This window comes from Pleurodeles waltl, chromosome 6 (assembly GCF_031143425.1).
Source record: "Pleurodeles waltl isolate 20211129_DDA chromosome 6, aPleWal1.hap1.20221129, whole genome shotgun sequence".
NCBI lineage: Eukaryota > Metazoa > Chordata > Amphibia > Caudata > Salamandridae > Pleurodeles > Pleurodeles waltl.
In genome coordinates this window covers 1,701,628,789-1,701,648,484 of record NC_090445.1, presented here as the reverse complement: position 1 = coordinate 1,701,648,484, position 19,696 = coordinate 1,701,628,789, and the positions used below count along the sequence as shown (strand labels likewise).

Below are 19,696 nucleotides of genomic sequence, written 5' to 3'. Positions count from 1 at the left end.
GCTCACAGTGCAGAGACACTCTTTATACATGTCTTCTGCAGCGCTCACAGCACAGAGACACTCTTTATACATATCTCCTGCAACACTCACAGCGCAGACACACTCTTTATACATGTCTCCTGCAGCACTCACAGTGCAGACGCACTCTTTATACATGTCTTCTGCAGCACTCACAGCACAGAGACACTCTTTATACATGTCTCCTGCAGCACTCACAGCGCAGAGTCTTTATACATGTCTCCTGCAGCACTCACAGTGCAGACACACTCTTTATACATGTCTCCTGCAGCACTCGCAGCACAGAGACACGCTTTATGGATGTCTCCTGCAGCACTCACAGCACAGACACACTCTTTATACATGTCTCCTGCAGCACTCACAGCGCAGAGACAGTCTTTATACATGTCTTCTGCAGCACTCACAGCGCAGACACACTCTTTATACATGTCTCCTGCAGCGCTCACAGCGCAGAGACACTCTTTATACATGTCTTCTGCAGCACTCACAGTGCAGAGGCACTCTTTATACATGTCTCCTGCAACACACACAGCGCAGAGATAGTGTTTATACATGTCTTCTGCAGCACACGCAGCACAGAGACACTCTTTATACATGTCTCCTGTAGCACACACAGTGCAGCACACTCTTTATACGTCACCTGCAGCACTCACAGTGCAGACACACTCTTTATACATGTCTCCTGCAGCACTCACAGCACAGACACACTATTTATACATGTCTTCAGCACTCACAGCGCAGAGACACTCTTTATATATGTCTTCTGCAGCACTCGCAGCACAGAGACACTCTTCATACATGTCTCCTGCAGCACTCACAGCGCAGAGACAGTCTTTATACATGTCTTCTGCAACACTCACAGTGCAGAGACACTCTTTATACACATCTTCTGCAACACTCACAGTGCAGAGACACTCTTTATACATGTCTTCTGCAGCACTCACAGCGCAGACATACTCTTTATATGTGTCTCCTGCAGAACTCACAGTGCAGGCACACTCTTTATACATGTCTTCTGCAGCACTCACAGCGCAGACACGCTCTTTATACATGTCTCCTGCAGCACTCACAGTGCAGAGACACTCTTTATACATGTCTCCTGCGGCACTCACAGTGCAGACACACTCTTTATACATGTCTTCTACAACACTCACAGTGCAGACACACTCTTTATACATGTCTCCTGCAGCACTCACAGTGCAGAGACACTCTTTATACATGCTGTCTGCAGCACTCCCAGTGCAGAGACACTCTTTATACATGTCTCCTGCAGCACTCACAGCGCAGAGAGTCTTTATACATGTCTCCTGCAGCACTCACAGTGCAGACACACTCTTTATACATGTCTCCTGCAGCACTCACAGCGCAGACACACTCTTTATACATGTCTTCAGCACTCACAGCGCAGACACTCTTTATACATGTCTACTGCAGCACTCGCAGCACAGAGACACGCTTTATAGATGTCTCCTGCAGCACTCACAGCGCAGACACACTCTTTATACATGTCTCCTGCAGCACTCACAGCGCAGAGACAGTCTTTATACATGTCTTCTGCAGCACTCACAGCGCAGACACACTCTTTATACATGTCTCCTGCAGCGCTCACAGCGCAGAGACACTCTTTATACATGTCTTCTGCAGCACTCACAGTGCAGAGACACTCTTTATACATGTCTCCTGCAACACGCACAGCGCAGAGATAGTCTTTATACATGTCTTCTGCAGCACACGCAGCACAGAGACACTCCTTATACATGTCTCCTGTAGCACACACAGTGCAGCACACTCTTTATACATGTCACCTGCAGCACTCACAGTGCAGACACACTCTTTATACATGTCTCCTGCAGCACTCACAGCACAGACACACTCTTTATACATGTCTTCAGCACTCACAGCACAGAGACACTCTTTATATATGTCTTCTGCAGCACTCGCAGCACAGAGACACTCTTTATACATATCTTCTGCAGCGCTCACAGTGCAGAAGCACTGTTTATACATGTCTCCTGCAGCGCTCACAGCGCAGAGACACTCTTTATAAATGTCTTCTGCAGCGCTCACAGCACAGAGACACTCTTTATACATGTCTCCTGCAGCTCTCACAGTGCAGAGACACTCTTTATACATGTCTTCAGCACTCACAGCGCAGACACTCTTCATACATGTCTTCTGCAGCACTCACAGCGCAGAGACAGTCTTTATACATGTCTTCTGCAACACTCACAGTGCAGAGACACTCTTTATACATATCTTCTGCAACACTCACAGTGCAGAGACACTCTTTATACATGTCTTCTGCAGCACTCACAGCGCAGACATACTCTTTATATGTGTCTCCTGCAGAACTCACAGTGCAGGCACACTCTTTATACATGTCTTCTGCTGCACTCACAGCGCAGACACACTCTTTATACATGTCTTCAGCAGCACTCACAGTGTAGACGCACTCTTTATACATGTCTTCTGCAGCACTTGCAGCGCAGAGACAGTCTTTATACATGTCTTCTGCAACACTCACAGCGCAGAGACACTCTTTATACATGTCTTCGGCAGCACTCACAGTGTAGACACACTCTTTATACATGTCTCCTGCAGCACTTGCAGCGCAGGGACACTCTTTAGACATGTCTTCTGCAGCACTCACAGCGCAGAGACACTCTTTATACATGTCTTCTGCGGCACTCACAGCGCAGAGACACTCTTTATACATGTCTTCTGCAAGACTCACAGTGCAGACACACTCTTTATACATGTCTTCTTCAACACTCACAGTGCAGACATACTCTTTATACATGTCTCCTGCAGTACCTGCAGCACAGAGACACTCTTTATACATGTCTCCTGCAGCATTCACAGTGCAGACACACTCTTTATACATGTCTCCTGCAGCACTCACAGTGCAGAGACACTCTTTATACATATCTCCTGCAACACTCACAGCGCAGACACACTCTTTATACATGTCTCCTGCAGCACTCACAGTGCAGACGCACTCTTTATACATGTCTTCTGCAGCACTCACAGCACAGAGACACTCTTTATACATGTCTCCTGCAGCACTCACAGTGCACACACACTCTTTATACATGTCTCCTGCAGCACTCACAGCGCAGACACACTCTTTATACATGTCTTCAGCACTCACAGCGCAGACACTCTTTATACATGTCTCCTGCAGCACTCGCAGCACAGAGACACGCTTTATAGATGTCTCCTGCAGCACTCACAGCGCAGACACACTCTTTATACATGTCTCCTGCAGCACTCACAGCGCAGAGACAGTCGTTATACATGTCTTCTGCAGCACTCACAGCGCAGACACACTCTTTATACATGTCTCCTGCAGCGCTCACAGCGCAGAGACACTCTTTATACATGTCTTCTGCAGCACTCACAGTGCAGAGACACTCTTTATACATGTCTCCTGCAACACTCACAGTGCAGACACACTCTTTATACATGTCTTCTGCAGCGCTCACAGTGCAGAAGCACTGTTTATACATGTCTCCTGCAGCGCTCACAGCGCAGAGACACTCTTTATACATGTCTTCTGCAGCGCTCACAGCACAGAGACACTCTTTATACATGTCTCCTGTAGCACACACAGTGCAGCACACTCTTTAGGCATGTCACCGGCTGCACTCACAGTGCAGACACACTCTTTATACATGTCTCCTGCAGCGCTCACAGCACAGACACACTCTTTATACATGTCTTCAGCACTCACAGCGCAGACACTCTTTATATATGTCTTCTGCAGCACTCGCAGCACAGAGACACTCTTTATACATGTCTCCTGCAGCACTCACAGCGCAGACACACTCTTTATACATGTCTCCTGCGGCTCTCACAGCGCATACGCACTCTTTATACATGTCTTCTGCAGCACTCACAGCGCAGATACGCTCTTTATACATGTCTTCTGCAGCACTCACAGCGCAGACACGCTCTTTATACATGTCTCCTGCAGCACTCACAGTGCAGAGACGCTCTTTATACATGTCTTCTGCAGCACTCACAGCGCAGACACACTCTTTATACATGTCTTCTGCAACACTCACAGTGCAGACACACTCTTTATACATGTCTTCTGCAGCGCTCACAGTGCAGAAGCACTGTTTATACATGTCTCCTGCAGCGCTCACAGTGCAGAGACACTCTTTATACATGTCTTCTGCAGCGCTCACAGCACAGAGACACTCTTTATACATGTCTCCTGCAGCTCTCACAGTGGAGAGACACTCTTTATACATGTCTTCAGCACTCACAGCGCAGACACTCTTCATACATGTCTTCTGCAGCACTCACAGTGCAGAGACAGTCTTTATACATGTCTTCTGCAACACTCACAGTGCAGAGACACTCTTTATACATATCTTCTGCAACACTCACAGTGCAGAGACACTCTTTATACATATCTTCTGCAACACTCACAGTGCAGAGACACTCTTTATACATGTCTTCTGCAGCACTCACAGCGCAGACATACTCTTTATATGTGTCTCCTGCAGACCTCACAGTGCAGGCACACTCTTTCTACATGTCTTCTGCAGCACTCACAGCGCAGACACACTCTTTATACATGTCTTCTGCAGCACTCACAGCGTAGACGCACTCTTTATACATGTCTTCTGCAGCACTCACAGCGCAGAGACACTCTTTATACATGTCTTCTGCAGCACTCACAGTGCAGGCACACTCTTTATACATGTCTCCTGCAGCACTCGCAGCGCAGGGACACTCTTTAGACATGTCTTCTGCAGCACTCACAGTGCAGAGACACTCTTTATACATGTCTTCTGCGGCACTCACAGCGCAGAGACACTCTTTATACATGTCTTCTGCAAGACGCACAGCGCAGACACACTCTTTATACATGTCTTCTACAACACTCACAGCGCAGACACACTCTTTATACATGTCTCCTGCAGCATTCACAGTGCAGACACACTCTTTATACATGTCTCCTGCAGCACTCACAGTGCAGAGACACTCTTTATACATATCTCCTGCAACACTCACAGCGCAGACACACTCTTTATACATGTCTCCTGCAGCACTCACAGTGCAGAGACACTCTTTATACATATCTCCTGCAACACTCACAGCGCAGAGACAGTCTTTATACATGTCTCCTGCAGCACTCACAGTGCAGACACACTCTTTATACATGTCTCCTGCAGCACTCACAGTGCAGACACACTCTTTATACATGTCTTCAGCACTCACAGCGCAGAGACACTCTTTATACATGTCTCCTGCAGCACTTGCAGCACAGAGACAAGCTTTATAGATGTCTCCTGCAGCACTCACAGCACAGACACACTCTTTATACATGTCTCCTGCGGCACTCACATCGCAGACGCACTATTTATACATGTCTTCTGCAGCACTCACAGCGCAGACACACTCTTTATACGTGTCTTCTGCAACACTCACAGCGCAGACACACTCTTTATACATGTCTCCTGCAGCGCTCACAGTGCAGACACACTCTTTATACATGTGTTCTGCAGCCTTTCCAGAGCCCCTTACCCTAATCGTTCAAGTGCAGCTGGCCGTATATTGCAAGGCACAGGCTCTATAGGTTGCAGCTCATAATTCCGTTTTAACAGCAATTACATTGGCGGAGAGGTCTTTAAGGAGGATTACGTCACAGAAGGTGCAATATCAGTGGTGGAAAAGTGAAAAACATAGAGTTTTCAGGGGCAGAGACCCTTTTTAAATTACTTCTAGATCTGTGTTCTTAGCTTGTGTGTCATCACCTGTAGGGTCTTGTAAAATGTTGCGTTTATGGGTGGAGATTATTTATAATTTGTAATATTATGTGGAATTCACCATGAGCTGAGCCATGTGATACCGAATAGAATATAACAAACAATGCAGTGTCATGTGACCCTTTCCAGCTATCATGTGACCTCATTCAGAGTATCAGAGTGTGTCATACATCCTAATTCAGAATATCACAGACTGGGCTGCTCCATATAATCCCATTCAGAATATTGCAGGACTATGCATTTTGACTATCAAACTGTTTAATGTAAACTCATTCATAGCATCACAGACTGTTGTGGCAAGAGACCTGGTTCAGAATATCAATGTGTTTTGTGAACCCATTCAGAATATCAGAATGTGCTATGTCATATGATTGCCGTTCAGAATATTACAGATTGTGCTGCGTCATGTGACCCCATTCAGAATATTGCAAACTGTGCTGCGTCATGTGACTCCGTTCAGAATATTACAGATTGTGCTGTGTCATGTAACCCCATTCAGAATATCACAGATTGTGCTGTGTCATGGGATTTCCATTCAGGATATCACAGCCTGTGTCGACAGACTATCAGACCTGGTACAAGGATGTGGAGGCATCGCTCAATGTCTACTAACTATCACTCAGTCAATCAATCAGTGTGCACTTTATTGGGTTTAAAATTACAAACCATAAGAGTCAATTACAATAACACTAGACAATACACAGAGAATCATACAGAGTGATACCATAGCACAAGCAACGCACAAATATTAATAGTCTGAATACAAAAGTAAACAAAATAAATGGTCCATTTATTAAAGGAACAGGTACACACAAAGTCCAAAAGTATTACAGAGGATTGTGAGTACACACACAATATTCGGAAAGCAAAAGATTAAATTCTACTTGGGTTTCCTACATTCCTAAGTCTGAAAGCACAATTTAAAAAACAAGCAACAGACCAACAAGCAAAAGCATCACTTAGTAGCTGTTAAAAGCTGTTTTGAGTGTCTTCTAACTAGAGATAGTTAGAAGTGTTCAATGAAGGTTAGATTTCTGAACACATTTCACGCCTAAAGTGAAGCCAAAATGTACCATCTTCTGTGGAAACTGATTACTCTGTGTTTCTTTCTTTTGCTTTGCAGGATGTCGGAAGCACCCTGAGCAGGTAAGGCTGGTTTACTATCCTCTTCTCAGTGTGTAAGGAGCAGGTCTTGCTGCTGCAGTGTGTAAAGGCCACAGCTGAGCTCACACAAATCACTATCCTGCCAAAGAAATATGTCAAAGGACCCCGAATTATACAAAATACAACCCACCTATGGTCCTCAGAAACTCAGGTCCAGTACTTTAAAAGACCCAAACCGTACCAGCACTACTCTCCTCTGTCTCAGAACCCACAGTATATTCACACGTTCTTTCAAATCCTTCATGGTGTTGTAAGAAATCTTCAGATCCTCATAAAACCTCATTGAGATCTCAGAAATCTCTGCTGAGTCCCCTGAAAATATCCCTGAGTCCAGGGAATACTGTGAAAACTCGTTTGACTGCGGAAGTAATTCAATGAATCCTCCACAAATAAATGTCTATCTTTATACAACTTCTTTAAAGTTTGTTACCGACCACAGGTCCTAGAAAAAGTGCCAACAGCCCACAAAATGTCATTGTATTCCTGGGAAGCGCCCTCAAGGTTTACATCAGGTTTAGGGGTTGTGCACAGCTGGTCTTCGATGCCAATCCCAAAGGTCTCATCACATAGAGCTGAGAGGCCTTTGGATAACAGTGTCCAAGGATATTCTCACATGGGAAGAGAGGGGATAGGGAGAGATGAAGATGTGCCCGGGACTCTGTTGGTCTCAGAGGGTGAGTGTCACAGCCAGAGAGCTCTGATGAATGGTCAGGGCGCAGAGTCAAAGATGGAAAAGGAATCACACTGCAGATCGAGTGCTGTGAAACGGACCAGTACCTTAAAGTCCTCAGTGACTTCCTTTCAGTGCATCCTCCTGGGTCTTTAGAAGGCTCATTTCAGTCGTCAAACCCCTGCCCTAGTCACTGACACTCATTCTAGGCAGCAAACACCTCTTCATGTCCTTGGTGCCTTCCTTTCATCTCATTCCTCTGCACCCTGCTGTGTCTTCAGAGGACTCTTTGCAATCCTATAAATAGGTATCCAAGTCCCCTTCACTGAGAAGACATAAGCATATTACCTGCTGGTTTACTGACTAGTCTGACTGAATTAACACTAAAAGAGTTTAATGAGACATCAAACTTCTCAATGATGTCCTCGATTGTGATGGAAACAATGCAGTCTCCCCAAAGCCTTTACGGATACGTGACCTCTGTATCGCGTCACAAAATAATTCAAACTGGGGACCAACTGAGAGAGAGAGGGTGATGGAAGCACCAGGAGAGAGGGAGAGAGAGACTGGGAAGGAGACTGAGAGAGGCTGATGGAAGCACCAGGAGACAGGGAAAGAGGTGTGGAGAAGGAGACTGAGAGAGAGGGACAGGCAGAGAGGGACTGAGAAGGAGACTGAGAGAGAGGGTGATGGAAGCACCAGGAGACAGGGAGAGAGGGGCGGAGAAGGAGACTGGGAGAGAGGGGCGGAGAAGGAGACTGAGAGAGGGGACAGGCAGAGAGGGACTGAGAAGGAGACTGAGAGAGAAGGTGATGGAAGCACCAGGAGACAGGGAGAGAGGGACTGAGAAGGAGACTGAGAGAGAGGGTGATGGGAGCACCAGGAGACAGGGAGAGAGGGACTGAGAAGGAGACTGAGAGAGAGGGTGATGGAAGCACCAGGAGACAGGCAGAGAGGGACTGAGAAGGAGACTGAAAGAGAGGGACAGGCAGAGAGGGACTGAGAAGGAGACTGAGAGAGAGGGTGATGGAAGCACCAGGAGACAGGGAGAGAGGGACTGAGAAGGAGACTGAGAGAGAGGGTGATGGGAGCACCAGGAGAGAGGGACTGAGAAGGAGACTGAGAGAGCGGGTGATGGAAGCACCAGGAGACAGGCAGAGAGGGACTGAGAAGGAGACTGAGAGAGAGGGTGATGGAGGCACCAGGAGACAGGCAGAGAGGTACTGGGAAGGAGACTGAGAGAGAGGGTGATGGAAGCACCAGGAGACAGGCAGAGAGGGACTGAGAAGGAGACTGAGAGAGAGGGACAGGCAGAGAGGGACTGAGAAGGAGACTGAGAGAGAGGGTGATGGAAGCACCAGGAGACAGGGAGAGAGGGACTGACAAGGAGACTGAGAGAGAGGGTGATGGGAGCACCAGGAGAGAGGGACTGAGAAGGAGACTGAGAGAGAGGGTGATGGAAGCACCAGGAGACAGGCAGAGAGGTACTGGGAAGGAGACTGAGAGAGAGGGTGATGGAAGCACCAGGAGACAGGGAGAGAGGGGCAGAGAAGGAGACTGAGAGAGAGGGTGATGGAAGCACCAGGAGACAGGCAGAGAGGGGCTGAGAAGGAGACTGAGAGAGAGGGTGATGGAAGCACCAGGAGACAGAGAGAGAGGGGCAGAGAAGGAGACTGAGAGAGAGAGTGATGGAAACACCAGGAGACAGGGAGAGAGGGACTGAGAAGGAGAATGAGAGAGAGGGTGATGGAAGCACCAGGAGACAGGGAGAGAGGGACTGAGAAGGAGACTGAGAGAGAGGGTGATGGAAGCACCAGGAGACAGGGAGAGAGGGACTGACAGGGAGACTGAGAGAGAGGGTGATGGAAGCACCGGGAGACAGGGACTGAGAAGGAGACTGAGAGAGAGGGTGATGGAAGCACCAGGAGGCAGGAAGAGAGGGACTGACAAGGAGACTGAGAGGGAGAGTGATGGAAGCACAAGGAGACAGGCAGAGAGGGTCTGAGAAGGAGACTGAGAGAGAGGGTGATGGAAGCACCAGGAGACAGGAAGAGAGGGACTGACAAGGAGACTGAGAGAGAGAGTGATGGAAGCACAAGGAGACAGGCAGAGAGGGACTGGGAAGGAGTCTGAGAGAGAGGGTGATGGAAGCACCAGGAGACAGGGAGAGAGGGACTGAGAAGGAGACTGAGAGAGAGGGACCGGCAGAGAGGTACTGGGAAGGAGACTGAGAGAGAGGGGGATGGAAGCACCAGGAGACAGGGAGAGAGGGACTGAGAAGGAGACTGAGAGAGAGGGACAGGCAGAGAGGGACTGGGAAGGAGACTGAGAGAGAGGGGGATGGAAGCACCAGGAGACAGGGAGAGAGGGACTGAGAAGGAGACTGAGAGAGAGGGACAGGCAGAGAGGGACTGAGAAGGAGACTGAATGAGAGGGTGATGGAAGCACCAGGAGACAGGCAGAATGAGACTGGGAAGGAGACTGAGAGAGGGGGTGATGGAAGCACCAGGAGACAGGCAGAGAGGGACAGAGAAGGAGACCGAGAGAGAGGGTGATGGAAGCACCAGGAGACAGGGAGAGGGGGACAGAGAAGGAGACCGAGAGAGTGGGTGATGGAAGCACCAGGAGACCGGCAGAGAGGGACTGAGAGAGAGGGTGATGGAAGCACCAGGAGACAGGCAGAGAGGGACAGAGAAGGAGCCTGAGAGAGAGGGTGATGGAAGCGCCAGGAGACAAGGAGAGAGGGACTGCGAAGGAGACTGAGAGGGTGATGGAAGCACCAGGAAACAGGCGGAAAGGGACAGGGAAGGAGACTGAGAGAGGTTGATGGAAGCACCAGGAGACAGGCAGAGAGGGACTGAGAAGGAGACTGAGAGAGGGTGATGGAAGCACCAGGAGACAGGCAAGAGAGGGACTGAGAAGGAGACTGAGAGAGGGTGATGGAAGCACCAGGAAACAGGCAGATAGGGACTGAAGGAGACTGAGAGAGAGGGTGATGGAAGCACCAGGAGACAGGGAGAGCGAGACTGAGAAGGAGACTGAGAGAGAGGGTGATGGAAGCACCAGGAGACAGGCAGAGAGGGGCTGAGAAGGAGACTGAGAGAGGGTGATGGAAGCACCAGGAGACAGGAAGAGAGGGACTGAGAAGGAGGATGAGAGAGGGAGAGAGGGACTGAGAAGGAGACTGAGAGAGAGGGTGATGGAAGCACCAAGGGACAGGCAGAGAGGGACTTAGCCAGACAGAGAAACTGTGATGGTGAGGAATATAGAAAGTGAGAGTGGAGAAAGAGAGAAATAAAGATAAAGGGATAGAGAGTGAAATAGAGAAGTGACAGGAAAAGACAACAACGGATAGAAAGAAAGGAAGGGAGAAAGAAGGAGTCAGCAAAGTGGCGAGAAGGATGGGTGATACCCAAAGGGCCAAAGAGAGAGGAAGGAGAAACTGAGGAGAGGTAGAGAGTGAGGGGAAAAGAGAGAAATGGAAAGGGTGGGGCAGAAGTAAAGGGAGAAGGAAATAGGGAGGATGAGATAGAGGGACAGAGAGGAATACAGGGCAAGAGATGAGAGGGAGGGAGGAAGAGAAGGAAAGAGGGAGGCAGAGTGACAGAGAGAGAGAGACAGAGAGAGAGAAGGAGATTGATACAGGGGTAGGAGAAGGAGGAAGATACAGCGAGCGAGACAACAAGAGATGTAGAGAGATATTGAGAGTAAGATTGTGAGAGAGAGATACAGAGAAGGAGGGAATGAGATATATTCTCTTTTGTGTGGGGCTATAGTTGAGCGGATATCTGCTTGTTGTTTGAGAGTCACCTGGAACCAGATGCGGGTTACAGCAGAGGGGTCACTTACCCATGTTACTTCATAAAAAGAAAGTCAAGTAAGTATTGGATTAAAGTGTTAGACAAAGTAGCAAGAAAGGAAGATCCACGCAAAAGTACACAACTTGTAATAAAATAACCAGAAAAAAAATATGTATTACTCAGCGGGGAAATTAGGAGTGAGAAATGCGGAGATTTCACTAAGCACAACCACATGGATTCCAGGTGCAGAACCTTAGATATTCTGTGTTATAGGGCTTCAGAGGTTCCAAGGTGCAGGAAAACATAGAGTTCAAGGTTCAACACTATAGTGATTGCAGGGAGCAGGACCCCAGAAATTACATGATGCAGGTTACCAGAAAATCCAATATACCGGACATTAGAGATTACAAGATGCAGGATATCAGAGTTTCCATTCTCCAGAGCCTCAGAAATTCTAAGTTCCAGACCACTAGAAATTCAAAAGCGCAGGACCTCCAAGACTCAAAAGTGCATCAACAGAGAAAGTAGAAGGCACAGAACATCACCTATCCCAAGCCTCAGAGATTGCGAACCCAGAGGCTCAGGACTTCGGAATTTGCAAGGTGCCGGACTTCGAATCTTCCAAGGTGCCGGCTGTGAGAAATTAGCCTCTTTCTAGCCTTGTTACCCCCACTTTTGGCCTGTTTTTGAGTGTATGTCAGGGTGTTTTCACTGTCTCACTGGGATCCTGCTAGCCAGGGCCCAGTGCTCATAGTGAAAACCCTATGTTTTCAGTATGTTTGTTATGTGTCTATTATTGTTCCCTGTGTGATGCCTAACTGTCTCACTGAGGCTCTGCTAACCAGAACCTCAGTGGTTATCCTCTCTCTGTACAAATTGTCACTAACAGGCTAGTGACCAATTTTACCAATTTACATTGGCATACTGGAACACCCTTATAATTCCCTAGTATATGGTACTGAGGTACCCAGGATATTGGGGTTCCAGGAGATCCCTATGGGCTGCAGCATTTCTTTTGACACCCATAGGGAGCTCTGACAATTCTTACACAGGCCTGCCACTGCAGCCTGAGTGAAATAACGTCCACGTTATTTCACAGCCATTTACCACTGCACTTAAGTAACTTATAAGTCACCTATATGTCTAACCTTTACCTGGTAAAGGTTGGGTGCTAAGTTACTTAGTGTGTGGGCACCCTGGCACTAGCCAAGGTGCCCCCACATTGTTCAGGGCAAATTCCCCGGACTTTGTGAGTGCGGGGACACCATTACACGCGTGCACTACACATAGGTCACTACCTATGTGTAGCTTCACAACGGTAACTCCGAACATGGCCATGTAACATGTCTAAGATCATGGAATTGCCCCCCCAATGCCATCCTGGTATTGGGGAGACAATCCCATGATTCCCCGGGTTTCTAGCACAGACCCGGGTACTGCCAAACTGCCTTTTCTGGGGTTTCACTGCAGCTGCTGCTGCTGCCAACCCCTCAGACAGGTTTCTGCCCTCCTGGGGTCCAGCCAGGCTTGGCCCAGGAAGGCAGAACAAGGAACTTCCTCAGAGAGAGGGTGTTACACCCTCTCCCTTTGGAAAAAGGTGTTAAGGCATGGGAGGAGTAGCCTCCCCCAGCCTCTGGAAATGCTTTGATGGGCACAGATGGTGCCCATTTCTGCATAAGCCAGCCTACACCGGTTCAGGGATCCCCCAGCCCTGCTCTGGCGCGAAACTGGACAAAGGAAAGGGGAGTGACCACTCCCCTGACCTGCACCTCCCCTGGGAGGTGCCCAGAGCTCCTCCAGTGTGCTCCAGACCTCTGCCATCTTGGAAACAGAGGTGCTGCTGGCACACTGGACTGCTCTGAGTGGCCAGGGCCAGCAGGTGACGTCAGAGACTCCTTCTGATAGGCTCCTTCAGGTGTTGCTAGCCTATCCTCTCTCCTAGGTAGCCAAACCTCCTTTTCTGGCTATTTAGGGTCTCTGCTTTGGGGAATTCTTTAGATAACGAATGCAAGAGCTCATCAGAGTTCCTCTGCATCTCTCTCTTCACCTTCTGCCAAGGAATCAACTGCTGACCGCGCTGGAAGCCTGCAAAACTGCAACAAAGTAGCAAAGACGACTACTGCGACCTTGTAACGCTGATCCTGCCGCCTTCTCGACTGTTTTCCTGGTGGTGCATACTGTGGGGGTAGTCTGCCTCCTCTCTGCACTAGAAGCTCCGAAGAAATCTCCCGTGGGTCGACGGAATCTTCCCCCTGCAACCGCAGGCACCAAAGAACTGCTTCACCGGTCCTCTGGGTCTCCTCTCAGCACGACGAGCGAGGTCCCTTGAACTCAGCAACTCTGTCCAAGTGACTCCCACAGTCCAGTGACTCTTCATTCCAAGTTTGGTGGAGGTAAGTCCTTGCCTCCCCACGCTAGACTGCATTGCTGGGAACCGCATGTTTTGCAGCTACTCCGGCTCCTGTGTACTCTTCCAGGATTTCCTTTGTGCACAGCCAAGCCTGGGTCCCCGGCACTCTTACCTGCATTGCACGACCTCCTGAGTTGTCCTCCGGCTTCGTGGGACCCTCTTGTGCAACTTCAGGTGAGCTCCGGTTCACTCCACTTCGTAGTGCCTGTTCCGGCACTTCTGCGGGTGCTGCTTGCTTCTGAGTGGGCTCTTTGTCTTGCTGGACGCCCCCTCTGTCTCCTCACGCAATTGGCGACATCCTGGTCCCTCCTGGGCCACAGCAGCATCCAAAAACCCTAACCACCACCCTTGCAGCTAGCAAGGCTTGTTTGCAGTCTTTCTGCACGAAACACCTCTGCACGACTCTTCACGACGTGGGACATCCATCCTCCAAAGGGGAAGTTTCTAGCCCTTGTCGTTCTTGCAGAATCCACAGCTTCTACCATCCGGTGGCAGCTTCCTTGCACCCACAGCTGGCATTTCCTGGGCATCTGCCCACTCCCAACTTGATCGTGACTCTTGGACTTGGTCCCCTTGTTCCACAGGTACCCTCGTCAGGAAATCCATCGTTGTTGCATTGCTGGTGTTGTTGTTCCTTGCAGAATTCCCCTATCACGACTTCTGTGCTCTCTGGGGAACTTAGGTGCACTTTGTACCCACTTTTCAGGGTCTTGGGGTGGGCTATTTTTCTAACCCTCACTGTTTTCTTACAGTCCCAGCGACCCTCTACAAGCTCACATAGGTTTGGGGCCCATACGTTATTCACATTCCACTTTTGGAGTATATGGTTTGTGTTGCCCCATACCTATGTGCTCCCATTGCAATCTATTATGACTATACATTGCTTGCACTGTTTTCTATTGCTATTACTGCATATTTTTGGTGTTGTGTACATATATCTTGTGTATATTTGCTATCCTCATACTGAGGGTACTCACTGAGATACTTTGGCATATTGTCATAAAAATAAAGTACCTTTATTTTTAGTATATCTGTGGATTGTGTTTTCTTATGATATTGTGCATATAACACTAGTGGTACTGTAGGAGCTTCACTCGTCTCCTAGTTCAGCCTAAGTTGCTCTGCTAAGCTACCATTTTCTATCAGCCTAATCTGCTAGACACCCTCTACACTCCAAAGAATCAAAGGTGCATGGCCCCATAAACTCAAAAACCACAGGATCCCAAGGTTTAGGTCTCCAGAGATTCCCAGGTGTCTGACCACAGAGATTCCAATGGGCATGACTTGAAAGACGTCATAGATTTCAAGATGCAAGGCTTCAGAAATTGCAAGTTGGAGAACTGGACATTGTTTCATGAAGCCTTCCAGTGCACTGAGGCAACCTTCTCTCTGCCTCAGACTAGTATGTTTGTACTGAAGGACATTGACACCTCATACTCAGAAAGTCAGCTATGTTTCATGGCATCTTGGGTATTGTAGAGAGCTCCCTGTATATACCCTGTTTATTTTAGGTGGGGTCAGAGTTCATGTGGCGATAAGTGAATTAGATCAGTTTGAATTTAGCGTTTCCGAAAAGTCTTTTTACCCATTGACAGGCTTTGTTGGCCACCAGTCCATGGCCCTTCATCATTGCAAACAGCGCGGCCTGGTTTGTGTGGTTTCTTGCACTTTTAGTGGGGTTGTCACCTGTTATCCACTCCCAGCCACTGCACAGCAGGTTGTAACTGGGTTGTCATGTGTCATTGGAGCTGTGATTGTTGTGTGTGACTAGTAACACACACTGTGCACTGGTCCACAGACGCGCCTGTGATTACAGTATTATATTTCTAATAACGGGGTGTATGTGGGGTTCCTTATCTTATCCTGTAAACAGTCTTTGTTCTGTAACACCAGGATGGTTTATGTCCTCTTTCAGGTGTAATAATGTGAAGATTCATTGGCCAGAGGTGGCGAAGTGTTATAAAGGTAAATACAATTAGGTTTATTATGCATGTTTGATTCTGTTTATGAAAATAACGTAGTTTGTTATAGTTTTATGATTGATATAGTGCACACGCCTGCCAAAGCAGCAAAACATCTAACTATACACACAGCCCAAGAAAAACTATTAATCCGTCAACTCAAGAGAACAGAAGCAAAATAAATTAGAAGTTATTTTTTTAATGACAATATGACTAGATCTCAAATCAGAGTCCAGTTGTTTGGTTCGTATCTCTACTCTTCTAACTTTTCCTTTTTCAGAAGTTTGAAAAGACTTTTTGGGATTGCATGACTTTTAAATATATATATATATTTTTAACATCTCCACAGTTGATAGATCTGTTGACCTATTTCCTGTATGAATCTTCCTTCCACCCCTTGGATCTTAAGATATTATACTGTGGTAATGTTGCTCTTGGCAATACTAATACCGTGGAGAATGGTAATTTCAGGCTACACAATTACTGCAGTATTCTGAGATGTTCCCCATGAAAGAGAAAATTTAACTCAGAAATTGTTGTTTTGGAGTCAATAATAACGGACACCTTGTTGTTGTGGTTATATTGCATATGTTAATGCTGCGTGAGGTAATACTGCACGTGGTCATACTGCATGTGGTTATATTGCATGGGGTATCCTGCATGTGGTGATAATGTATGTGCTTATACTGTATGTGGTAATACTACATGTGGTAATGCTGCATGTGGTTGTACTGCATGCGGTAATACTGTATGTGGATATACTGCACGTGCTCATACTGCATGTGGTAATACTGCATGTGGATATAGTGCATGTTGTTATATGGCATGTGGTATCTACATGTGGTAATACTGTATGTGATTATACTGCATGTGGTAGTACTGTATGTAGTTAAATATCATGTGGTTATACTGCATGCGGTCATACTGCACGTGGTTATACTGCATGTAGATTAGCATGTGGTAATACTGCATGTGGCTATAGGGCCAGATGTAGGTAGTTCCGATTTTGCGAATCGGAAATTGCGAGTCGGTGCGAGTCGCAATTTCCGATTCGCAAAATCAGATGCAGAACGGTGTCTCAGACACCGTCTGCGATTCGCTATGGGGTCGCAAAGACCCACCTCATTAATATTAATGAGGTGGGTCGCATTTTGCGACCCCATAGCGAGTCCCTGCACTCACAGGGATGGTGGCCTGCTGAAGTCAGCAGACCTCCATGTCTGTGACTGCTTTTTAAATAAAGCAGTTTTTATTTTTTTTATTTTGCAGCCCGTTTTCCTTAAAGGAAAACGAGTTGCAAAATAAAAAAAATACCAAAACCATTTGGTTTCGTTTTTTCAGAGTAGGCAGTAGTCCATTGGACCACAGCCTGCTCTGGAAAAACATTTTGGGCAACATTCACAAAGGGGAAAGGGTCCCTTGTAGAGGGTCGCTGGGACTATTAGAAAATAGTGAGAGTTAGAAAAATAACCCTCCCCAAGACCCTGAAAAGTGAGTGCAAAGTGCACTAAAGTTCCCCTAAGGACAAAGTAGTCGTGTTAGAGGAATAATGCAGGAAAGACACAAACCAGCAATGCAACAACTGTGGATTTCCAATCTAGGGTACCTGTGGAACAAGGGGACCAAGTCCAAAAGTCACAAGCAAGTCGGAGATGGGCAAATGCCCAGGAAATGCCAGCTGTGGGTGCAAAGGAGCTTCTACTGGACAGAAGAAGCAGAGGTTTCTGCAGGAACGAAAAGGGCTAGAGACTTCCCCTTTGGTGGACGGATCCCACTCGCCTTGGAGAGTCGTGCAGAAGTGTTTTCCCGCCGAAAGAACGCCAACAAGCCTTGCTAGCTGCAAATCGTGCGGTTAGCGTTTTTGGACGCTGCTGTGGGCCAGGAGGGACCAGGAGGTCGCAAATTGGACCAGGAGGAAGAGGGGACGTCGAGCAAGACAAGGATCCCTCTCAGCAGCAGGTAGCACCCGGAGAAGTGCCAGAAACAGGCACTACGAGGATGCGTGCCGAAGTTGCACAAAGGAGTCCCACGTCGCCGGAGACCAACTTAGAAAGTCGTGCAATGCAGGTTAGAGTGCCGTGGACCCAGGCTTGGCTGTGCACAAAGAATTTCCGCCGGAAGTGCACAGGGGCCGGAGAAGTTGCAAAAGTCGCGGTTACCAACAATGCAGTCTGGAGTGGGGAGGCAAGGACTTACCTCCACCAAACTTGGACTGAAGAGTCACTGGACTGTGGGAGTCACTTGGACAGAGTTGTTGGATTCAAGGGACCTCGCTCGTCGTGCTGAGAGGAGACCCAAGGGACCGGTAATGCAGCTTTTTGGTGCCTGCGGTTGCAGGGGGAAGATTCCGTCGACCCACGGGAGATTTCTTCGGAGCTTCTGGTGCAGAGAGGAGGCAGACTACCCCCACAGCATGCACAAGCAGGAAAACAGTCGAGAAGGCGGCAGGATCAGCGTTACAGAGTTGCAGTAGTCGTCTTTGCTACTATGTTGCAGGTTTGCAGGCTTCCAGCGCGGTCAGCAGTCGATTCCTTATCAGAAGGTGAAGAGAGAGATGCAGAGGAACTTGGATGAGCTCTTGCATTCGTTATCTAAAGTTTCCCCAGAGACAGAGACCCTAAATAGCCAGAAAAGAGGGTTTGGCTACCTAGGAGAGAGGATAGGTTACTAACACCTGAAGGAGCCTATCAGAAGGAGTCTCTGACGTCACCTGGTGGCACTGGCCACTCAGAGCAGTCCAGTGTGCCAGCAGCACCTCTGTTTCCAAGATGGCAGAGGTCTGGAGCACACTGGAGGAGCTCTGGACACCTCCCAGTCGAGGTGCAGGTCAGGGGAGTGGTCACTCCCCTTTCCTTTGTCCAGTTTCGCGCCAGAGCAGGGGCTAAGGGGTCCCTGAACCGGTGTAGACTGGCTTATGCAGAATTGGGCACATCTGTGCCCAAGAAAGCATTTCCAGAGGCTGGGGGAGGCTACTCCTCCCCTGCCTTCACACCATTTTCCAAAGGGAGAGGGTGTAACACCCTCTCTCAGAGGAAGTCCTTTGTTCTGCCATCCTGGGACAAGCCTGGCTTGACCCCAGGGGGGCAGAAACCTGTCTGAGGGGTTGGCAGCAGCAGCTGCAGTGAAACCCCAGGAAAGGCAGTTTGGCAGTACCAGGGTCTGTGCTACAGACCACTGGGATCATGGAATTGTACCAACAATGCCAGGATGGCATAGAGGGGGCAATTCCATGATCTTAGACATGTTACATGGCCATATTCGGAGTTACCATTGTGAAGCTACATATAGGTAGTGACCTATATGTAGTGCACGCGTGTAATGGTGTCCCCGCACTCACAAAGTTCAGGGAATTGGCCCTGAACAATGTGGGGGCACCTTGGCTAGTGCCAGGGTGCCCTCACACTAAGTAACTTTGCACCTAACCTTTACCAGGTAAAGGTTAGACATATAGGTGACTTATAAGTTACCTAAGTGCAGTGTAAAATGGCTGTGAAATAACGTGGACGTTATTTCACTCAGGCTGCAGTGGCAGGCCTGTGTAAGAATTGTCAGAGCTCCCTATGGGTGGCAAAAGAAATGCTGCAGCCCATAGGGATCTCCTGGGACCCCAATACCCTGGGTACCTCAGTACCATATACTAGGGAATTATAAGGGTGTTCCAGAAAGCCAATGTAAATTGGTAAAATTGGTCACTAGCCTGTGAGTGACAATTTGAAAGAAATGAGAGAGCATAACCACTGAGGTTCTGATTAGCAGAGCTTCAGTGAGACAGTTAGTCACTACACAGGTAACACAGTCAGGCACACTTATGAGCACTGGGGCCCTGGATACCAGGGTCCCAGTGACACATACAACTAAAACAACATATATACAGTGAAAAATGGGGGTAA

At 48.2% G+C, this 19,696-nt stretch overlaps 1 protein-coding gene across 1 annotated transcript in view; it reads left to right on the top strand.

Annotated features, from left to right (window-relative positions):
• Positions 1–19,696, top strand: part of LOC138301384 (E3 ubiquitin-protein ligase TRIM39-like) — a 167,593-nt gene that overhangs the window by 94,568 nt on the left and 53,329 nt on the right. Inside the window, exons 4-5 of the mRNA XM_069241819.1 lie at positions 6,925–6,947; positions 15,761–15,810. Of these exons, the coding sequence (XP_069097920.1) occupies positions 6,925–6,947; positions 15,761–15,810 (73 nt within the window). The remainder of the gene's footprint in view (positions 1–6,924; positions 6,948–15,760; positions 15,811–19,696) is intronic.